The 20,393-nt window shown below is 35.2% G+C and overlaps 1 protein-coding gene across 1 annotated transcript in view; it reads right to left on the reverse strand.

The window, feature by feature from the left end:
• Positions 1 to 20,393, reverse strand: part of LOC150085545 (kelch-like protein 5) — a 380,377-nt gene that overhangs the window by 244,834 nt on the left and 115,150 nt on the right. The window contains exon 5 of the mRNA XM_090373332.1: positions 603 to 799. Coding sequence (XP_090229458.1) covers positions 603 to 799 — 197 coding nt within the window. The remainder of the gene's footprint in view (positions 1 to 602; positions 800 to 20,393) is intronic.

A 20,393-nucleotide genomic window follows, 5' to 3' on the forward strand; every position in this document is an offset into this window, starting at 1 on the left:
CAAGCCAGTAACACATACATATTGGATCCATTGAGCTCTGAGTGTTCAAAATTAGATTAATGCAATGATATATACAATGATTTATACAAATAAAAAACAATAATTAAAATAAAATTTAGACATTATACAATTAAAAACTACATAAATGAAATAAAAATTCCATATGATATTGCTAATAATACAGCAATATTACTGTTATTTAAATACTTGCCCAACTTGCATTTTCTAGCTGATGAAGACAATATCTATTGTCAAAACTACAACACATTTAAGTTAGCTGTTTAATTGTAAATAGCATTTATTTGATTTGTAATTTTTTAATTGTACAATATCTACATTTTATTTTCATTTATTCTTTTATTTATGTATTTAAATCATTAAATAAATATAATTTTGAACACAGTGTGGTCAATACTCAATAGGTGCAACAAATATCAATAAAAAAATTGTTATTATAAATTGATAAAAAATAAATTGCAAATGCTAATAACTTTTATATGATCTTAAATAGTAAAATAAAATTTTTTTGTGTATAAAAATTATTTTCTAATTTTAGGTAATAATTTTTAAGAGAAACAAAAAAATAGTAATAAATTTCTTACCATTATATAGCTGTGAGATACACGATAAAGGTCTACACACCCTTGAGACTCAGAAAACAAACATATTCCTATACAATTTGATGGATGCAATCGGCACATTAAAAAACTACAGCATGCAGTAACTACCTCAGCTAACTGTAGCAGACTAGCTGTAGATAAGAGAGTTTCTACAGTTTCTTCTTGGAGTTCAATTTCACCTAGAAAAACAGAAATTATTAAAAAATTTCCCTTTCTGTAATTACTGAGAAGAAAAAATGCAAAAGGTCCCAATTTATAGTGGGTTCATAAATAATTAGAACATGGAATTGGTATAAAGATCAATATTTAAATTTGAAAATTTATTATAAATCTTTCCCAATTGATAGATAACAAAATTTACATTCACTCTGAAATAATTTATTCAATATTCCAACTATATCTAAATTTTTTCTTAGCAATGGTGAATGAGTTAAGGTTCATCCTGAAATCTCCTTAGAACTTCAATTTTTTACTGTGTCACACCAAATAAATGATTTTGCAACCAAAGAAAAGAACAGACTAGGAAATAACCCCCTCAAAGGTATGAATAAAGAATTACTCTGGCAAATTACAGTAATTTCCCATTTAATATGATTTCATGCACTCCCTTTGTTATTTCATAATTTTTATAATATTTTTTCTTAACTTGTGCTTTACTTGATTTTGCTATTTGTTGTTTTATCTGATTGGTCACTTGAAGAAGTGGGCTTATATTAGTGCACTTTGTCTGTCTGCCTTCAGATTTGATTTTTTTTTTTTTTTTTGATTTGGTAGTTGTTGGCGCATCGGCTTCTGTGGCCATATTGCACCTCCCAAGGTTTTTGCAGTACTTTGATCCAAGCCCGAGGCGGGAATCGAACCCGCGACCTTTGGGTTGCCGGGCAGGTACTTTACCCACTCGGCTAGCCCGGTCGGCTTCTGCCTTCAGAAAGACAGGGCAGCCATCATCTATGTCATCTTCTGCATAGAACAACAATATTGTATCATTTTGATCTGTACGATCATCTATTTCAAAACTGACTGTTTTATTCCAGTAGTGGTTGTGTGGTTGTTTTGGTTTGTCCCTATAAAGTCAGCTTTGTTGCAGTGTATAACACAGTGATTGGAGTGTTCATGAATTCATCATATTCATATATATGAATGTCTTAATGGACAAGGGCATAGATTCAGCTCAACTGACCTAAGATGTATTAGGGGGACACAATATACAAATTTGTGTCCTTATCCTTATATTTTACATTTTTTTCCCCAAATTTTTCATAATTTGAGGGAAAAAATTCAGACTACAGGAAGATTTTCTTTGCAGTATAGAAAGAGAAGGGAAGAGATGAAACTGACTGGCAGTGTTCTTTGGATTCACAATGAGGCCATACTGCATCACCTTGAAATGTCACCTGAAACTATTCATATTTCTAGCATTTGCAGCATCTGAGAGTTTGCCCAATTTGACATCTATAAACTGTTTTTATTTCTTGCAGAAAAATATGGAAACTGAAAGAAAGTACAGTCAGTCCTCGTATAGCACGATAGTTGTGTTCCTAGAAACCCTTGTGCAATGCAAAATCGTGCAATATAAACAACAGGCCCTATGGGAAAAATAGGGTTACGTGCCGACCACCCAAGATTGAACACACATTTGTAACCAAAACATTACCAAACACAATAAATAATCGTAATAAAATATGTAAGTATTTTATTACGACTATTACGTAATAAAATATTGCTAATGCTTCTGCTTCTATCGTAAGCAAACTTGTACTCTGTTTGATTTTCTATCCAAACAGATGACAGCCGTTCCATCTCTTCCAATTCTTTGTGTCTTAATCTAATGGATTTTAATTACACTTTGAGTTGTTCCTGCTATGAAATTTGTTTTTATTTTCTCTGCATTCTTTGAAATTCTCGGCGTTGCTTCATTTAGGTCTGTAGCACCTGCAATATCGCATGGTCTTTCATTTCGCTCAGAGCGTTTCACAATTTCATATTTTTTCTCTATCCCAGAGGTGGACTGGCCATAATCACACCGACCTCTGGCCCACCGGGGTGTGATTTTGGCCATAAACCATAGTATGAGACCACTATAAATTTTCCCGGGTAAGAATTTTTGACCCAGTCCGCCTCTGTTTATCGATATTGCTTTTCTTTTTCTCTCTGAATTTGCAGTGTCTTCACCAGGACGCTTCCTTTTCACACCTTTTAAGTACAGTATTTTACTCGTTTTTGGGGAATAAAGCACAATTACAAAACAAGGAGGCACGCTTGATGCAAATAAACAAAGCTGGGGGCATGTAGCAACTGAATAAACAACACCGTAAAGGCAGAGATACACTATTAACACCTCACATTTCTAGGGGTTACTACCATAAAACAATAAAAATCCAGTTGCGTTTCTGCTAGTGGAATCTGTTATAAACCGGTAGTAAACTCGATCTAATTGCATTTGCGATTATACCGATAGCTGGAATTTTGTTGGTTTTTATGTTATTATGGTGAAATGTGTTTCCCCTTCACTGATATAAAACACATAAATACGTTTTCAGAATCTTCTCTTTATTCCTATCGTGTTGCGTTCGGTTGGGGTGATTCTGCGTTCGACTGCCATTTCTTGTAAACACAAAAGCGAATCGTGCATAAGCGAATTCAGGTCGTGCTATATAAGATATCGTTCCCCTATTTATAAATCGTGTATGATCGAAATTGTGTAATGTAAACACGTGTTATACGAGGACTGACTGTATGATGCTCCATGTGGGAATAAGGTTATCAACCTTTCTGGTCATTATTTGTTTTGCATGTATACTTCAATGTAAAAGTTCCTATTTCCTCCTCTGGGATGGTTAGCAAGTCTCACTAGGGAAGCAAAAGGGTAGCACAAGGAGTGACTGAAACAAGTGCTACACACTTTGGATGAGTCTATTAAAAGACCCAACTTGACCAGAACCCCTTGGCCATTTTTGAAAACCTCCCCACTGCTTCAATCTTTTTTGAAGAAGAAAAAATGGCAAAAGTTTGTTTAGAGATTAATAATAATAAATGTTGGTTTACTTGTAAAATATTCACAGCGTACATACCCTGAACAGCAAACAGGGCAGAGGAGCTTACACTATATGAAATGTAACAACACATTAGAATTTAAAAAAAGAAAAGCATACAGAGTATAATGATAAAAATAAGTACAGATTCCATGTAAAGTGATTTATACATATATGTTTTTATTAATATATTGAATAAAGTATGCATTAATGGATGTGAGAGTTATACAAAGTGCCGTTAACTAGAAGGGTGATTTAAAAAAAAAAAGAAGTGTAGTAGATTTGTGAAAGGTGAAAAAAAATGTTAATATCCTAAAGGTTATGATGAATTAATAAAATTATGGGCTGAATTACCAATCCAATAGAAAGTGGAAGAACTGTAAAGTAAAATGAGTACATCAAAATACTAATAAAATAAAAATAAAATGCAAATAAAATGAAAAAAATGAAAGTGTCATCAGATATGGAAGGAAGCATTTAGAAAATGGTCAAATATAGGTAAGGCAAATATGCTTGATCTGATGTCAGCTGAAATAAATATTGATAAATACCTGATCATATATCAATATTTATTTCAGCTGACATCAGATCAAGCATATTTGTCTTACCTATATTCGACCATTTTCTAAATATGTTTCCTTCCACATCTGATGACAGCTATACCACTTTCATTTTTTTCATTTTATTTGCGTTTAATTTTTTATTTTATTAGTATTTTGATGTACTAATTTTACTTTACAGTTCTTCCACTTTCTATTGGCTTAGGAATTCATCCCATAATATTCTTAATTCTCATAACCTTTAGGATATTAACATTCTTTCACCTTTCACAAATCTACTACACTTCTTTTTTTTTTAAATCACCCTTCTAGTTACCGACACTTTGTGTAACTTTCACATCCATTTATGCATACTTTATTCAATACGGTAATACAAACTTACATATACTCTTGCATCCTTTAATGCTGGTTTGCACTTTTAGGTGCATCTGTCATACCTGATTTATTAATCTTTCGTTCATTGAAACCATTTCATCAACTGAATACCTCTATATCCTATGTAAATTTTTAAACATTACCTTTAAGGGGGTTACATTTAATACTTATTTATATATATATATAATACCATTATTTGTAATTTATTACACCATAATTTGTATTCATTAAGAACACAAATTGCAGCATACTTATTAAGTTTGAAAACAATAAGCTCATCTTAAAAATAAAATTTAGTCTACTAAATATTATTTTTACTATTTTTAAATTAGCATTAGTAGAGGCATATGATGCAGGAAAGCAAACTTATACTGCATCAGCCAAAAAAAAAAAAAAAAAAAAAAAAAGCCTTCCCATTTCACCCATCCATTCACTCCAAAATTTCGTCCACTTCTTCCTTGAATTTATTTAAGCTATCAACTTCCACAACAACAGACGGAAGTTCATTTCAGCAATCAACTACCCGCTGGCCAAAGGAAAATTTCAGCACATCTATTTGACAACTGTCTTTCCTCAATTTCAGTTTATGCCCCAGGTTTGTAATCTGAGCAAGAGGAAGAATCCCATCAGCATTGAGCCTGCTCAATCCATTCAAGGCCTTATACACCTCAATCAGATGACCTCACAAGGTGCCTAGTCTCTAGATGCTACAATTTCTAGAACTTAAGCTTTTCTTCATAAGAGCACACCTTTGTAGCCCTCACTCTTGTTGCCCTTCTCTGTACTCGTTCTAGAAACTCTACATTCAGGCGTCTCCGTAGCCAGGTAGGAAGGAGTAGCAGTGCGTAGCACACGCTTCTTGATTAGACCGGGGTTCGAGCCGATCACCACCAAATATGGAGGATGCGGAAAGGTCAGGGAATGACCACCGCATATTCCCAGAGCAATATGGCCTTAGTTGCTAATGCTCCTAAAAAAAAAAATAAATAAATAAATAAAAACTCTACATTCTTCCTAAAATGAGGTTTCCAGACCTGTACGCAGTACTCAAGGTGTGGCCTGAACATCACTTTATACAAGGGGAAAATCAACTTCTCATACCGGCTAGCAAAATTCCTGTATATCAGTGACAAAACCCCATGACCTGCTCTGGCAGACTGTCTTCACTGTTCAGAAAATGTCATATCTGACTGCACAATTACCTCCAGGTATCTTTCATTCTCCATTACCCTGCTGAGTGTAACACCACAGAGTTGGTACATTTCTCTGGGGTTACTGCTACCCATACACAGTACTTAAAAGTTGGACGGATAGGCTTCACAGCCCATCTGCCCAACTTTTCTAGATCCTGTTGCAGTATCAGGCTTAATGTTGAAGTAGCATACTGTCATTAACCACCCTGCCAACCTTTGTATCATCTGCAAACTTCAACATTAAGCCTGATACACACTCATCAATATCACTGATAAATACACAAAACAACAATGGGCCCAACACCAAACACTGGGGGCTCCACTACTAACATTACTCCATGAAGAGCAATGTCCACTGATTACCACTCTCTGTCTTCTCCCACTCATCCATCCTTTTATCCATTGTAGCAACTTGCCCTTAATGCCATACCGTTCCAATTTGGACAGTAGTCTTCCATGTGCACTGTATGTTTAAAATGCTGCAGAATTTTCTCATCCCTGAACTATGACAGTTAAATCATTCAGACAGCACCTTCTTTCAGCAAGACGGTGCACCCTGCCACTATGCTATGAATGTGTAATGGTTTATGAGTGACATCTACCCAGACAAGTAGATCAGCAAAGCTGGACCGATTCCTTGGCCACCTCATCAGCCTGATCCGATTCAAGCGGACAACTTTTTATGGGGTAATTTAAAAACTGTTGTGTATTAAAAAAAACCATGTTTTTTGCATGAACTTAAGGTCACAAATGCAATTCATGAAATTACTGAGGAATGTTTTCAACGAGTTAGAAAATCAGATTGGAAAAATGGGTCACAAGTAATGGTCGTTATGTTGAAGGCTAAAAAATCAAATTGTATGCATGCATAAACACCTCCACGCATGCACATATGTGGGTTGGTTTGAGTCTCACTGGTATAATCAAAAAACTGAAAAAATTATCTCACATTTTTAAAAGTAGACTGCAGCCCATCTATTATAGCTTTGTACACATAGGAGCTGTGATTAATTTTTCTGAACCCAAATTAACTTCATCATCAATCAAATCAAAATTTAAAAAACAGTGATTAACTAAAATAGAATATCATTACAAATTTCAATTCTCTAATGCATTTCTTTTGTTATAATGTCACAAATAACAAATGTCTTTGTAATTGTATACTCAACTCATATTTGACTGTGGGCATTCATGGCGAGCAGACGTACCTTGTGGAGCTCTTCATAGTAATAACAAAAAACTAATAAGAGGGGATTAGTGGACTAAAGCAGGATTTCAGTGGTTATTTAGTATATTGTAAAGTTTATTTTGATGTTCCCCCCCGTAATAGTTTGATTTTTATAATATTACAAGTATAATTTTTTGAAATCTTCTTTTAATATTTAGTAAATTTTACAATGGTTGTTACAAGATCTGCCTTGAACACTTCATCAAAGGGTACCATGACTCATACAGAAATAGCCAATGGAGATTAAGGTGAGTCATGATTTTATTCTTGGCAGAACCTGTGGCATGTATTCCAAGGTCGACCTAGTGGATAACCATAGCTTTCCTGGTGATTCTTTTCTTTGTCACTGTTGTAAGGAGTGTACTGACCTTAAGTTAAAACTTTGTACATTGCTAGAACAATTTGAGTCACTGAAACAATGGGTTCTTGCCCTCAAGAATAATCTAACTGGGAACTCGTCAGGGACTCAAGACTAGTAACCTACCAAGTGATGGGTGCCCCAATTCGGGCCCCAGAACAGAGTGTAAACTACTCTGGTTCAAAAGGACTTAGTTCTATTAGGAGACTCCACTATCAGATAAACGGGAAATATTTTTTGTAATAAGGATATGTGGACTAGAACCAGAGTATGTCTGCCAGGAGCAACTATTAATGATATCATCAACAGACTGTCAGATTTTTTTGGGGGGGTGGGGGATAAAGAGAATATTATTATTCATGTGGGAACTTGTTGTTTTTGTTTGTTTGTTTGTTATTTGGTTTTTAGGAGCATTAGCAACTAAGGCCATATTGCTCCGTGAATATGTGGTGGTCATTCCCTGACCTTTCCGCATCCTCCGTATTTGGTGGTGACGGGTTCGAACACCGGTCTAATCAAGAAGCGTGTGCTACGCACTGCTGCTCCTTCCCACCTGGCTACGGAGGCGCCTGTTGTTTTTGTTATTTGGTTTTTAGGAGCATTAGCAACTAAGGCCATATTGCTCCGGGGATATGCGGTGGTCATTCCCTGACCTTTCCGCATCCTCTGTATTTAGCGGCTCACACGCTCGAACCCCGGTCTAATCAAGAAGCGTGTGCCCACTGTTGCTCCTGCCCACCTGGCTATGGAGGCGCCTTCTAATTTAGAGAGTGATGAACATGAACGTACTACAACAAAAGAGCAAAGCCAAAATTTTTCACTAAAAATTTCGGCACCTCATTACTTCAAGAGCTATAAAAGAGAAAAACTCAGAAGTAACGGCTTGTATGGCAGCTGACCATTCCATCTTTTCTCTACTTCCGTTACTATCAGAAAGGATTGATCGCGACAGGTTTTGTGATTTACCAAAATCGCCAGTAACCATAAAAAAAAAAAAAAAAAAGGTACTGGATTACAGCAGTCATATTCGAAAGACGGTAGTAAATGAAATAGCTCAACTCAATCAGAGGGTAAAAGATTTAGTCTGACTTTTGAAGAGTGGAAAACAGTATGCGATAGACGATATTTAAAAATAAATGTTCACTCTCTATTGGGGAAATTTTGTGGAATATTGGATTAGGGCAGGTGTATGGTAGTATGCCAGCAGAGAAAAGAATCAGCAAATACAGTCTGTCTTTCTAAAGACGTAATTTTCGTAACAACTAGTTGATGGTGCATCAGTTATGACCAAATTTAGTAAAGTAAATCGATGCCGAACAGCAGTTTTGTTTGGTCCATGGTATCCACTTAACAGTAACATACATACTTTAAGTCCACAATAAATGAAGAAAAAAATTTGGAATACCGGTATCATAAATTAAAAATACCGGTATTAGGATTTTGATCGGTATTGTGAGCCCTACTGACTACCAATGAAGTCTGCAAATACAAGTGTAGTCTTTCTGCAGAAGGCAGCAATAGCTTGCTGTTGCTATCTCCTGCAGAAAGGTACTGTCACATGTCAATTGTATGAACATTTACTGAGATTTACAGTACTGATTATTTAAAATGTAATGCTTAAAATATTTTATGTATTATTTCTTAGATACCCATATTAAATTACTGAAATGATCGGCATCATACTCTGAACGGTGGGAAAAAGAATATCCTTTCGTAAAAAAATAAAATAGTAACGAAGGTAAACGTCATGCGTAATGTTAACTGTATGTGTTAAGATTTGGTGCAATATATTGAAGTATCAAATAAAGGGAAAGCTGGTTTTTCTTTCACACACACATTGCAATTGAAAAACACACTGAATCAAAAAAAAATGCATCAAGTTTTGTTTTGTTCGTTTCCCCCCCCCCACTACAGTTCATTCTGAAAAAAATCAGTATTTTCACATCACATTTTCAAATCCTTTTGGATTTTAAAATGTGACAACCCTAACTACCGACTTATTACTATACTGAATACAATTGCGAAAATTTTTTAACTCCTACTTTATAAATATCTTAATTCCTACCTTCACCTTTTATCAATAATCATAAATTTTAAGCATAAATCATAAGCATGCTTTTCTTCTCAGGAAACCAACTCTTTCAAATTTGGCCTTCTCTCATTTCCTACAAATTACCTTAATCCCACCGTCTGCAAACCCAAAGGCAATTACGCCTTCAATCACTGAACTTGACCACTCTTTCAACTTACTTGAAGATGTTTGGGTTAAACCTTAACCCTTCATATTCTGCAATAATGATTTACTCAGTGGAACAGCAACCAACAGTTTCTGGCACTCTCATCCCAGTGGTTACCTGCTATAAGGACCTCGGCGTCAATTTTGATCAGAAGCAGATTCGATGTGTACACAGAATACCTCCGGAAGCGATTTAACACCCCATGCTGGAAAGCATAGCAACACTTACTTCATTCCAACGATGCCGCAACCACTACCAGATACCTTCAAACCACTGTTTATCCAGTTATTTTATACGCTGCTGAAATTTGGGCATCTGCGTCGCCCTCACTTCAAAACCCGGTGTTTGCATGTGAATACTAGACCCTCAAATGGGCCACAGCTAAACATCGCCAACCCCTCAATTCAGAATAACTGACATGGCCTGAGCAGCTAAATGTACCTAGGCTTCCTAAGTTAATTGACAGCAGGCGTTTAATGTTCAGTAAAAATGTACACAGGAGTGATAAACAATAAACACCCCAAACATCTAGGATTTCTGTCAGTGGCACAATCCTCCACCATCCTTGAGGTCAGACCCCACACTAATCTTCAAATACAACCGGCTGAAACAGTGTAATCGTTTCCTACCTGCCCAGGCATTCCCCAAAATTCAGGCACTGCTTCGTCTTTGAATTAACCTGCAGAAAATGGTTACAGACTACAAATTCCATCGCATTCTTCTTCAGTGGATCGAATCTGTTGAACTGGGATAAATTCTTCCAAATTGTGTTACGATGTTCAGTTCTGTTTCTGTTATATTTTCCTATTAATTATAATTTCAATTTACATGTTTTATTTTTGTGTAACTTACAATATCCCATGTAACTATTAATTTTACCAATTTAATCACATGAATCATTCGTCAATGTAAAACTCCTGGCCATGTCGCCGTGATGAGAACTATTGTTTCTAGTACTTGTACTGTACTTAGCAGCAATAAAGAAGTTTATTATTAATTTGAACAAAGGAAATCAAATTGATTTGCTTTTCCTTGATATTTCACATGCATTTGATTCTGTCCACATTGATCTTCTGGTCTTCAAACTTTCATCTTATGGTCTATCCCCTTTACTGGATTTGCTTGATTCACTGCTTAGAAATCGCAAACCATCCATAATAATTGATGGTACTCCAACTCCATTTACTGTTTCACAAGGTATTCCTCAAGGCTCACCCTTAGGTTCACTCTTCTGCATTGTTTATAGTAATGATCTGTCAACCTTATCTCAGTCTGTTAATGTTGAGTGGCAACTATATGCAGATGGTATTAAACTTTACAAAGTTGTTTGTTCTTCAACTGACAGTGATGAACCCCAGTTCTATCTTGATTTCCTCTCACTCTGGCTCAATAAAAATAACTTGTTTCTAAACCCATTAAAATGCAAATTACATCGCTTTAGCTCAAATCGTGAAGTCAGAAATTCTCTAATTGCAAGTACGGGTACATTCAAGGACTTAGGTGTTCTATTTCGATCTGATCTTCATACCTCTTCCCATGTTGATCACTTAATATCTCTGACTTCTACTAAACTTCTTGGATTAATCAAGCATTCTTCCTCTATTTTCAAGAGTGACAAATTTATAATTCTTTTCTACAAGCAGCTTATACTTCCCATTTTTGATTATTATGATATTATTTGGTCCCCCCCCCAACAGGAATATCTTTCTAACAGACTTGAGAGAATTCAAATTAAATTCATTAAATTTTTATGCTATAGAAATCACCTAGCCTTTCACCGTCAAAATTATGGAGCTCTTCGCTGTCGCTTCAGAATCATTCCTCTTTACTCTAGACGACAACTCCATGGGTCTCTTTTTATCTACAATATAAACGATTTTCCATCTTTTCTTGAACAAATATCTTTCACTAAATATTTGAATTCTCATTATAAAATTAATTTCTCACTCCCTGTTCCTCATACTCATCACTTACTTGGTAGTCCTCTGTTTTGTTTCCTTCAGGTATTAAATAATTACAACATTAATTTTACACTTAATCCATCTATGTATAAGAATTTGCTCCTTACTCTGTTTTCTTAATCTAACTTTTGTATATATTTTAATTTGTTTTGTATTGCCTATTACTGTTTTGTATTGATTCTGTAATTCTGTGTTCTCACCATTATTTACGGACTGTGTGCCCTATGGATGAGAAGTCTATATATAAATAAATAAATATGCGAACCAGAAAGTTGTGATAATCGAAACTGGAAATTGCACACGCATGAGATTTGTGTCACACATCCGCAACTTCCAAAGACACTTAGGACACAGCTGTCCAGTATTTCTGGGGTCACCTGGCAACACTAACTGTAACAATAAAATTAAGATTAATGTTCATTAAAGTTCGTGTGTACTTTTAAAAGTTAATAATGTATGATTCTACAAGTGAGAAAATAAAATTGTGGAAAGTATTTCAAAGATTAAACATTACATTTATTTAAGAAATTTTTTTTTTATATGTTTCTATTTCAGAAAAGGTTTTGTCTTCTAGTGAGTAATAGAAACATGGCAACAGCTGATGAAAAGGTGAACTGCCTCCTCTAGCTAGTTGAATTGAAACCTTTTACTTTGTTCAATGGCAGTTTGCAAGTACAGTATTACTTAAATTTCCTATTGAACTGAATGAAAAAGGTTTAAAACTCTCAGTGAACAAGCCATGATCTTAAAGGCTAACTAACTATAAGGCTGACAAATATTAATGTTCAAGCTTTAGAATACTGTCTGAGGCTTTATTTTATTATTATTATACCAAACTTTTTAAAAGTGCACAAGTAATTAAGGGAGAATTGCCGGTTTGTCTAAAACGAAAGCTCTTAAATACATGTATAAATCCTATATTTACCTACGGAGCACAAATCTGGTCCCTTACTAAGGTGCAGGAAAGAAAATTACAAGTAGGATAAAGAGCAATGAAAAGAAGCATGTTGGGCCTGTCACGCAAAGATAGAGTTAGAAATGAGGAATTACGTAAAACAACTGGTATAAAGGAAGCAAAACATCTAAAGTGGAAATGGGCAAGTCATATTATGAGAAAAGGAGATAACTGATGGAGTAAAGCTGCATCTGAATTGATATCACTGGAAGGACATAGAGCAGAGGTTGACAAAAAAGGAGATTGTGCAATGAGTTTGCAGGAGGAAACTGGCCAACAATAACACCGGACAGAAAAAGATGGAAGATTTTGAGAGAAGCCTTTGCCCAGTAGTGTGATAGTAATGGCTAAGAAGAAGTAATTTAGACACTTTGCATGTTTTCTAGCCAGCAGATAAAAACTAGTTTCATTGTTCACAAAACTTGCTTTTTTTATACCTAAAAATATCTCAGAATTAACTACCCATGAGGTGCAACTAAGGCCATATTGCTCCGGGAATATGTGGTGTGGTCGTTCCCTGACCTTTCCACATCCTCCGTATTTGGGGTGACAGGCTGGAACCCCGGTCTAATCAAGAAGCGTGTGCTACACACTGCTGCTCCTTCCCACCTGGCTACGGAGGCGTCCCCCATGAGGTGGCATCCCAATTAAAACTTGTGTAGTTTTTAAAATATAACTGTTGTTTTAATTAGAATTACAAGTGGTCCACTCACGTAATCAGAATATTTAAATAATTAAAATATAGTAAGAAGTTGCTATTTAAAGTAAAAATTCCTCTTTGAAAAGTAAAGCACTTCTATCAGTGGTGAAAATACACATTTCCCCTGTGATATCAATAAATTCAGGGGCTCACATCTGGTGAGCATGGGCTCAGCACACCCAGGGCCCCGTGCCGGACTTCACCACTCCTCTCCTTCTCGGCAATTCCTCTCTCTCTCTCTCTCTCTCAGGGTAACACTTTTTTTTTTTTTTTTTTTTTTTTGGCTGGTGCAGCACAAGCCGCAGCCCCCCTCCCCCCACACCACATGGCTAATAATAATAATAAGGATAGAAACCTGATGCTCAGATATGAAAAGACTGTTCAGTTAAATATTCAAATCACTATTGTCAAAATGACTTCCACATGCCTATGAGGTTTCAAATGGGTGCCACTGGAGTAATGACATTGGGCCCTTTCTAAGGGGAGGGGGGGCAAACCACCTGGAAGTTGAATTTTTTTTTTGCTCAAATTGAAATGCACCATACTAGTATAATTTTTTTTTGTCTTTCATCCACTACACTTGTTTTCATATAAATTTAGCGAGTTTTGTGTATAAAGTAAAGGGGTGTAAAACTCCAAAGTGCTCGTGAGCCACACAAACAGTAAGACGTAACTGAGCGTAAGCGATTTTTCGAGATATAATGCAATAACTATAATATGATATGAAAATATCTGTTATTTCTATTGGTGACTACAGATACAGCTAATATCAACAATTGTAATTTATTACATACATTCATAAGTGAAGGAAATTAATGAGTTGATTTTTTTTTCCCATCCAAGCTCACGGACCCCCCCCCCGAAATCCTTCCACAGACCCCTTGGGGGTCCGTGGACCCCTGCTTAAGAAACCTCGCACAAGAGCGTACACAAACACACCAGTGACATTATTAAAATACAGATAATATAAAACATTTTCATGTATTTCCCCTTTAGCAAAAATATGCAATCTCATTCTCATCAACATTTATAGTTTCATATAAGTTATGAATTTTATATTAGTGTATCTCCTTTAAGTATCACCAGTTATATCATTTTTATACAGGTTTATAGTGGAGAAATATTCTATAGGTGGTTGAAGGTCATTTGTTAGCTGCCCTCTTTTCTCCCTCTCTCTCTCTAAATTTGTATACCTTTCACCTGCTTATTTCTTGTTACTGACTGCTTACATAAGTAGTGTTTCTTTCACCAAAAATCTGTTGCTGAGAAGGGGTGAATTGCAGCAGAAATACGCCACAGAATAGCCAATGAATAACCCTACCTATAGAAATTCAACTGTAACATTGTTAACCTGTGAAAGGTGACAACACTTAGGCAGCTGCAATTCAACTAGCAGCCTACAACTTTTATATAACTGCTATACACAAATTCCTAATGACAAAATTTAATAATCTGACTGAATTTAATAAGCGTTCTCTTAAAATATTTGCAACTATATTATACAACAGAATTTAATTTTCCACAAATTATGGGGTCCTGTGGATCTCAGGTTCTGTGTCAAATGGTTCAGGTGAATCCCTGTGATATGGCCAACTCACAAGTGCAAGCCCAAGTCAAGAACTAATGCATCTGAAGTCCAATTTATTTGCTTCAGTCTTATTCATTATATTTCTTGTGAAAGTGACAGGATATATCAGTAGTTAGCCAGTGTCAGGTGGAAAAGTAGATTCTCTCCCCCCCACTCCTCCTACTTATGTTATTTCAAAATAATTACAAAAGAAAGTCTCATTTGGAGTGGAGGGAGAATCAAAGTAGATTCCCCCCCCCACTCCTACTTATGTTATTTCAAAATACATGCTCAAAATAATTACAAAAGAAAGTCTCATTTCATAAAAAACACACAAATCATGTACCCAGTAAAATTCATTGATAAAAAAAAAAAAAAAAGGCTCACGATGAAAGCAGGCTGTAAATATATTTTCCTGCAGGGGAGTATACCAAAATAGGGTACCAAAATAGCTAGATACAAGGATGAGCTGGTGCATGTAGCACATTAACTGTTCGCTATTGTATTCTTAAATTTATAGCTGATGTTTTCACTATAAAATACACAAATTTTAGATAATAATGTAATAGGTTGATAACATTTAGTAATGTTTATAGTGAAGTACAAATAATGGTGAGAATAATCATTCTTATTTCCAATTTAACATTTTTATTTATTGTAATTTTTTAAATTTGTAAACTGTTAACCTGTGGATGCTACTGTCCATGAATAGGCACCTTTGTGTAGTGCACAACTTTCAAACCCACACAGGCAACTCTGTTTTTAAATCATATTGATGAAGGCATATCATGCTTATTGTCTAGTTTTACAGGTCTTAAAGAAGTTGGCAGGGTGTTTACTGACAAGAATTAAGGCATACTGTGCAGTAAGAACATAGAAAATTTAGACAGATAGGCTGAAAAGTGGCAGTTGAGGAAGGTGGTAGATGACTTTCATCAACCGGTGAAATACCACCACTTTGCTTATTGGAGGCTTGAAGTGGTGAAACCCATGTTTAGTCTCTAGAGCAAAGTTTCCAGCATCCCCCCCCCCCATACTTCTCCTTTAACCCATGCACGGTACTAAGTACTACAGGTTTTGATACCTTTCGTGTTTGGGGTTTTCATAAAAAAAAAAAAAAATGCAAAGTACTGCATATGGGCAGCAGCAGCATTCTCAGAATAACATATCGAATTAGGTGATACTACACTCAAAGTGGTGGAGAACGAAAGAGACCTAGGGGTAATTGTGCAGTCAGTGTAAACAGGCTGCAAGAATGGCTCATGCAGTTCTGTCAATAATATACAGGAATTTTTACAGCAGGTGGTCCCCCACAAAACTAAAAAAGTGCCACTATGAAGAAACAAACTCTGCCAAGGCCAGATGAGCATGTGAGTAGTGCATGTACCGTGGCTTTAGTGTTGTTTATAATAATCTGGCCTCTCAGTTACTGGAAGGCCCAGTCACAAAGAAGAGGTATTCCAGCATCCATCCACAGCAGGAGGAGCCGGACCAGGTCAGTAAAAGGACACCTGTTGGAGTCCAGTCCCCCCAGCAGAGCAAGGAAGGAGAGAACTCAAAAAATGAAATGGGGCAGAGGGAAGGAGGTAAGAAAGGGAAGAGGAAATGCTGGGACCTCGAGGAAGGGAGTTACCAATATAGAAATAAAAACAAAATTAAAAAATAATAAAAAAATAAATAATAATAATAAAAATAAATAAATAAAAAAATAATAATAAAAAATAACTAAAAATAATTATAGATAAAAAAATAGAAATAAATAAATCATAAAAAATAAAAAAAATAAATTTTTTTCTATTCTCTCTCTCTCTCTCTGTCATTTTTTTTTTTTTTTTTTTTTAACTCCTACCCCTAAGGGTTAGCAGACCACCAGAGGAGAACTAATTTTGGAACTAGTTTTTTTTTTGGATTTCATACATTTATTCCCCACTTGACACAACTGAAACTACCTATTGTCCGATGATGGATAATACACATTCAATATTTATTCGGCGATATTGTATGTTGTTGTCATTATTATTATTATTGGGTTTTAGAAGAATTAGCAAAAGGCCATATTGCTCTGTATACTGTCGGTAAATTGTGCGTGTTCTGTGGGCAATTTTCTGTTTGCTGAACGAAAAACCAAAGTTTTCAGGAGAAAAAACCATGCTACTCTCGACTGAGACCAAATAACTCAACCACATTGTGAAAGAGACCCATAAAAATTCCTCTCATCATTGACGGGACTAAAACCAAAGTCATCTTCTCCACCGGGTGTGGGGCAATTCTACCAACTATGCTACCCACAATGGAACTGAATAACCAGTAACAACAGTACCTTTAGGTTTCTAATGAATAACAGATTTGCCTACTCAGTGGATGTTACTCAATTGAAAATATTAGATAATTTAGGTCAACTCATGAATAACACAGTTGTTTCTGAAGCACCTAGACACAAGCTCTGTGACTGTAACAAGAAGGGAAATATTGCCCAAAAGAAGTATGGACAAAAAATGAAACACAGTGTTGGAGTTATTTCTCAAGCTATTTCAATTCTTGCATTGAAATAGTACTCAAATTTTTTACTTGCTTAAGGTGAACTTACATCTGGTATAGAATCTACAATAACTAAATAATATAAAGCTTCCTTAACATTGTAAATTTGTCCTATATTTCAAATAATTTACAGTTTCTTTCCATTGATTAATAAATTTTACCAAATGAGTTTTGAAGAAACTATGAAATTCCACTAGACATTCAATATGAGTTAAAAGAAAAATATACCTTTTGTTTCAGATTTTGCATATTCTCTATGTCCACGAAATTCATTTTTGATATTAGCTAACAATTTTAATAATATTTATTAAAAAAAATCTAACAAATAATGTTTTCTATTTTTTCCAGCTAAATCAGTATCAATATGTCCAACAGCTAACAATTTTTTTTTGAAAGTGGACTCTGACATAACATAATCTTCAGAATGCTTGTGTTTATTTAATGTTCTACATACATTTTTCCTAGCATTAAGCCAGTCAGCAGTTCTATCAACGATATAATTGAAAATAATTCACAAATGAAGCAAAAATTTTTTTCTGCAGGTAAATGGATTGCCGACCAGGCTAGCCACGTAGGTAAAGTGCATGCCTGGCAACCCAAAGGTCGCGGGTTCGATTCCCGCCTTGGGCTTGGATCACAGTAAAATGCAAAAACTTTGGGAGGTGCATTATGGCCATAGAAGCTGATGCGCCAACAACTAACAAGAAAAAAAAAAAAAAAAAGTAAATGGATTAACTTGTCTTAAAAAAATGAAGTATTCATGTCACTTTTATTTTTGAAGTATGAAGTATTCACACCATTTTCTTTTACATAATAAAAATTTGATTCTGTATATATATATATTTCTATAGGTATATTTAACTTGAGCTTTGTAATATCTCCTATATCAATGGTCCTTAATGGGACATTTTAGAACATTTTGGGAATGTTGGGTTATCACACAAATAATGGGGATACTACCATTATTTGTGTGATAACCCAATAAAATTATATTTTATATAATTTTATTATATAAAACTCATTTAGGTATGTTACGTTTCATTTGTATTTGCATTGTAACATACGTACAGTCATACTTGGTTATAACGAGCATCAAGGGACCGACAAAATTTCCTTGTTATAACTGTTACTCACTATATTAGTGACAGCGGAGATGGGGAAACCCGTGGGGCCATTAGACAATGAACACTTTATATCAGTGATGAGTTAAATCTACCTCCTATTCTTTAAATTCTCAATAACTTGATAAAAAGATAGATTCAAAAAACAAAAGAAATATTAGAGAGAAAAAATAATATAAGTATATACCTACATATTATTTGTATTAATATGCTTGTATAAACTACAATACACTTAATACTAAACACAATTTATTTTTCTGTAATTAGAAACAATACTATTGTATTTAATAATAATATCTAATGCATTAAGGGCTTAGCCTCAAGCTGCGAAAGAGATTTGACTGTGAATTTTAGTGCAATTGCATCATTTATACACAGCTAATTATAGATTAGCAAATTTGCAATAGCGGCATTGTTTAAGTTACATCTCATATTGTGAATACCTTCACGAGGAGTTGGGTACATACCCACCCCACCCACCGAAGAAGGGCCAAATAGCCCTGAGACGATGCCGTCTGGGTGGTGGTGGTGGTGGTGGTATCCACTGAGAATAAGTAACAGCAGTCTTCTCCTTCGGGTGAAGCGTTACTTATTCGAAGTAGTGCAATATCATGGCAACTCGTCGTGAAGGTATTCACAATATGAGATTTAACTTAAACGATGCCGCTATTGCAAATTTGCTAATCTATAATTAGCTGTGTATAAATGATGCAATTGCACTAAAATACACATATGGTCTAATCTCTTTCGCAGCTTGAGGCTTAAGCCCTTAATCCATTAGAGTCTTAACTTATATCATACACCATCAGGCATCTCATATTCTGGAAATATATATCACAACTGTTTTGTCATCATTACATCACTCGGGTACCTACCCACCCACCGAAGAAGGGCCAAATAGCCCTGAAATGGCACCAGGGGGAGCTTGATGATGTCCGGAGTTTCCAAGAATAGGTAACAACAGTCTTCCCCACAGGGGAAGCATTGCCTATTCAAGGAGTTTTAAGTTTTTGAGTGGTGTGAGTTGGAGTTACTGTCCCTTTCGTTCTTCTACACCGTTTCTTTTCCTCTTCCACACCTACTATTACTTTCCCCCCTCTACCTTTTTGCTTTTCTAAGTCTAATAGGGACAACTGGATAGTCGAGTTATTATCCCACACATATACAAAATAGCGCTGAAACGGTGCCGTCTGGGTGGTGGTATCCACTGAGAATAAGTAACAACAGTCTTCTCCTTCGGGAAGACTGTTGTTACTTAGCGTTATTTATTCGAAGTAGTGCAATATCATGGCAACTCATCGTGAAGGTATTCACAATATGAAATTTAACTTAAACGATGCCACTATTGCAAATTTGCTAATCTATAATTTGCTGTGTATAAATGATGCAATTGCACTAAAATACACGTAGTTTAATAATAAACACAATTTCAATTGTGTTTTTTTTTATTTATGAATCTTAATTTATGAATTTATGAATCTTAAAATTGATGTTTCTTTTAAAGATTTCATTTTGATATTTCTTAAGTTTCCCCTTAAAACACAAAACGCATTAAAAGTCTCATTACTTACCTCAGTTCCTTCAAAAAAATTGAGTAATGTGTCCATGGCACCTTGAGCTTGTGAGATTATCAGCACTGATTTTGATTCACTTTCAACTGTCATTATATCATCACAATCATCATCTTTTCTTTCATCATCGTTGATAGAAAAGACATTTGTCTTTGTTGAGCACATCATCTACAATGTCACTCTCTGTAGGAAGACCGCTAGTTAACAAGTTGTCATCGACTCGTACAAATTCATCAATGTTATCTGTATTAAAATCTACAATGTTGTTATGTAGCAACCATTGGGATAATGGTAAATTGTTTTCTTCATTTCCACCATCTACGATTGAAATTTCATTTGAATTTAATTTTGATTTCTTGAAGCAATTCGATATGGTT

This window comes from Mastigoproctus giganteus, chromosome 5 (genome assembly GCF_048544385.1).
Source record: "Mastigoproctus giganteus isolate SK-2022 chromosome 5, ASM4854438v1, whole genome shotgun sequence".
Taxonomy (NCBI): domain Eukaryota; kingdom Metazoa; phylum Arthropoda; class Arachnida; order Uropygi; family Thelyphonidae; genus Mastigoproctus; species Mastigoproctus giganteus.